The sequence below is a fragment of the Silene latifolia genome, chromosome 2 (assembly GCF_048544455.1).
Source record: "Silene latifolia isolate original U9 population chromosome 2, ASM4854445v1, whole genome shotgun sequence".
NCBI classification, from domain to species: Eukaryota; Viridiplantae; Streptophyta; class Magnoliopsida; order Caryophyllales; family Caryophyllaceae; genus Silene; species Silene latifolia.
Genome location: NC_133527.1, coordinates 47,092,937 through 47,097,216, shown reverse-complemented (window position 1 = coordinate 47,097,216; position 4,280 = coordinate 47,092,937). Strand labels below are relative to the sequence as shown.

Here is a 4,280-nt window from a genome sequence, read left to right as displayed (position 1 = left end):
GCTGTGGGTTTCTCCGTCACTGGAACGGAAGCAGCAGCCGAAGCTGCAGTGGTGGTGACCACTGGAGTAACAACTCCAACAGAAGAAACGGCCGTCTGTGCATCAGCAGCGACCTCAGGTACGGTCTCAGTGACGGGGATTTCATTACTGGAATCCATAATTGATGCTAGAACACCCACAAAAGCTTAATTAATCAAAACAATAGGCACAAATTCGAAAAAAATCGAATTTGATAAACCCTAAAACCCGAAAACTCTAATTAATCGAAAAAGATGGAGTTTGGGAGAGGGCTTTTGATTAATTTAGGATGGTAAATATATGGGTAATTTATTGTAGTAGTATTTTGGGCAAGAAAAACCAAATTGCAAGGTAATTGATCAATTGAAAATTGCAGGAATGAAGAAATTGGGGTCGAGTAAATAAAGAGGACGATCGAGAAAGGAACTCCCTTTATATACCAGCGGAGCTTCTCGATCGAGATACATGTCTCTTGATCGAGATCTTTAGCTCTCAGATCCTCTCGATCGAGTTAATTCTTACCTCTCGATCGAGAGGTGGCTGTCCCTTGACCTTCCTCTTACTCGATCGAGATTGGACTCCCTCGATCGAGCTCTTTTCCTGCTAGCACGCATATTAATGTATCATCTGTTGAGTGTGGCTTTCTGTACCTGCAAAATTGATAGTAAAATTATCCCAAAACACCAGCAAATTGTCTACAGTCCACAATTGTCTTCTACGCTAAAAAATGTCTATAGTCTAAGTGTCCAACGCAATTAAAGAAGTTTAAAAACAATAAAAAGAATTCAAAAATCTATTGTCTATTACAATTTGCACGGGGTTGCAAACCCGGCTAAAGATCAATTAAGTCCTTCAGGCCTCTGGCTAACGGAGTTACCCTCAGCTGCGGTAACTTCCAATTTTCTTCTCCAAACATAAGTACCACTTTCCGACGAATGTTCCAGCTTTATTTCTTCCGCCAGAATACGTGTCATATTGCCACCATTGCCCTTTCCCTTTCCAATATTGGAACTCATTTCGCCTTGGTCAAGCGCCAAAGCTCCCCATCCAGGTCCTGTACAAGTAATAACAATAGCACGGTCCTCCTTATCGCTCTCATTCCGAGGCGGAGGTGTAAGTGTAGCAGGTAGAGTAACAACACGTGGGGGCTCAACATCAACAACGGGAATGGAAGGTGACTCAATCATGGGTGGCGTAACAACACCAACCGCAGGAATAGCATGACACTCCAAAACACGCATAGAACCCCTATGAGTAGCGGGTTTAGCGAAAACCAATTCCTCACCACCGACATTAAACGTAAGAGTGCGCATCCCGACATCTATAACCGCTTGCGCAGTGTGCAAGAACGGTCTTCCCAAAATAATTGGGGTGTGATTATCTTCGGGTATGTCTAGCACGACAAAATCAATAGGAATAAGAAATCTTCCTATTTGCACAGGAATATCTTGTAGCACTCCTAAAGGTCGTGACAAGGTCCGATCAGCCATCTGGACCGTCATGTTAGTGCAATGGAACTTAGTGAATCCTAATCGTTTGGCCAAAGACAAGGGTAACACGCTAACACTTGCTCCTAAATCACACAACGCATTATCAATTAATTGGACTCCGATGTGAAACGGTATCGAAAAACTACCAGGGTCGGCAAGCTTAGGTGGGGTCCTATTTTGGAGGTGCGCAGAACACCCCTCCGTCAGAGCTACTGTCTCAACATCATCTATGGTCCTTTTACGCGTTAATACCTCTCGCATAAATTTTAAATATGAAGGTACCTTTTTTAGCAGCTCGATAAACGGAACACTTACGTTCAATCCTCGCACAAGTTCACCGAAGCGAGCGAACTCAGGCTCCGTCTTCTTGACCTTCTTCAAGCGCCCTGGATATGGAGCATCTTCAATAGGAGCTCCGTTATACGTGTCACGAATCAAAGCGTTATTAATCATACGCTTGCTCATTGGCCTCAATCGACCACTTTCATCGTCAGAACCTCTCGATCGACCACAACTCTCACTCGATCGAGAGACTTCACCAGCAACAGTGCTTGGTCGAGGTATATCAGCCTCTCGATCGAGCTCTTTTTCTCCATTTCCTCTCGATCGAGGAACACAAGCCTCTCGATCGAGAGCTGTCGTACTGTCAACAGCAACAACTTTGGAATTCGTGCCAGAAACATCAGTGCCAGCAACATCAGCATCAGAATAAGTCAGTCCGCTCCTCAATGTTATCATGTTCAGCGTTTCTTTTCTCTTTTCAGATTGAGAAGGCAGCTGTCCGGGTTGCCTCGTGGATTGATTTGCGGCGACTTGAGCTATTTGGGACTCAAGCAATTTGATAGTAGCATTGGTTGCTTGGTCCGACCTACTCACTTGCGTAGCGAGAGCTTGAATCATGGATTTCAGCTCTCCCACTTCTGAAATTCCTCCAGATGAAGAACTCCCTTGCTGCGGATTTGGAAACTGCGGTGGCTTTTGATAACTTTGCTTATGCGGTGGTACATAAGCTTGTTGCTGCGGAGGGGGAGTAGGATTAAGGACATTTTGACTCGACCATCGCGGATTTGGATGGATATGACCCGAATTATACCCTTGACGGTACTGTTGGAAAGAAAAGACTTGTTCCCTATCAGCAAAACAGTCAATAGCAACGTGCCCCAGCTCACCGCATCTCTCACAAAGATTCGTATCGTCTTTCTTCAGCATGTGAACCGTTTGTTGACTCTTTGGAGACTGCATCTCCAATCGGTCAAACCTAGCATTAATCTTATCGAACTTAGCATCCATATCTTCACACTCGATATTAGCTATCGTCCGTGTACCACTCCGCGGATTCCCATATTCTACAGTGTGATTAGCCATTTCCTCAATAAGCTTCCAGCCCTTATCATCATCAACCTCGCTACCGAATCTCACATTGGGCTCAGACATCTAAAATAGCTCTATGGTCATCATACAACCCATTATAAAATTGGTTGCATAAAAACCATTGTTGGAATCCATGATGGGGTACCGATCTCACAGCTTTCTTAAAGCGGCACCATGCTTCAAACAAATTTTCAGAACCCGTCTGCTTGAAATTAGTAATCTGGGCCCTCAATGCATTGGTCCTCTGCGGAGGAAAGTACTTCTTATAGAAGGCCAGAGCTAAAGTAGTCCAGTCCGTGATACCTTCTGCTTCTCTATCCAAGTCCGTCAACCATTCCCTCGCATTATCGGTCAGAGAAAAAGGAAAGAGAACTTCCTTTATCTTGTCTTGGGTCACTCCCTTGGATGTAAGGATGGACGAACAATAATCAGCAAATCTTTCCATATGTTTCCTAGGATCCTCGCCCGGGACCCCCCGATACAAATTCCGTTCGACCAAATTAATGTAGGATGGCCGAATGTCAAAGGTATTGCCGTCCTAATCGGTGGACAACTTGAACCCCTTTGGAATATAGTCAGCAGTAGGCTCCGAATGACTTGCGATATTAGGCATTTTGACTGGAATAATAGTCTCACGAATAGAAGTTTCCTCGATAACCGAACTGTCAGAAGTACTCAAGACTTCCTCCCGACGAACTCTTTCTAACTCCCTCTTTCTGCGTAAAAAGGATCTTTCAGGTTCAGGATCAGCCTCAACTAATTCACCCCTACGAGACCTGCGCATACACAGCTAAAAGGAAGTAAATAAGAACAGCCTTAAGGAACTAAAATTCCTTAAGACAAGACAGAAATAAACAATACAGATAATAAAAATTGCCTCCCCGGCAACGGCGCCAAAATTTGATGCATGTCGTTCAACACCAAAAATAAATGCCAACAAGCCTATACTATAAATAGCTAGGGAAGTCGGGTCGAATACACAGAGAGGCTTTTCTATTAACTGTAGTCTAATCTGTCGGTCACAAACTGGGGTTTTGAATTTGATGTACTAACTACTAAAGTTTAAGGGAAAGAGAAAATAAGGGTATAAAAGAAATTGAGGAGAAAAAGTAAGTAAACTATCAGATAAAGAGAGATATGCCAGGATTTCGGTCTGCCGTGTTCTACACACTATCGGAATAACTAGGTCGGTAAGTTTATTAGTAGGAAGGGCTAGGTTATCTCCTTTCGGTCTCAAACCCGACTATACCTTTCAGTCTAAAGTCGCCCTAAGGTCATCCTATTTGACTTTCGCCCTCATAGGAGTCAATTATCAGAACTAAGCAAGTCTACCCTTCCAATCTTTCGATCCAGGTCGGGGGTTAACTAAACAGACGGTCTCCTGCGTGCACTCATTTAACC

General features: G+C 43.9%; 1 protein-coding gene across 1 annotated transcript; it reads right to left on the bottom strand.

Annotated features, from left to right (window-relative positions):
• Positions 1-857: 857 nt before the first annotated feature.
• On the bottom strand, positions 858-3,324 carry LOC141640732 (uncharacterized). Its single transcript, XM_074449415.1, has 3 exons — positions 3,025-3,324; positions 2,153-2,942; positions 858-1,894 (listed from the first exon to the last, which is right to left on the bottom strand). Exons 1-3 carry the CDS (start codon positions 3,322-3,324, stop codon positions 858-860), a joined length of 2,127 nt encoding a protein of 708 aa, XP_074305516.1.
• Between the last annotated feature and the right edge of the window lie 956 nt (positions 3,325-4,280).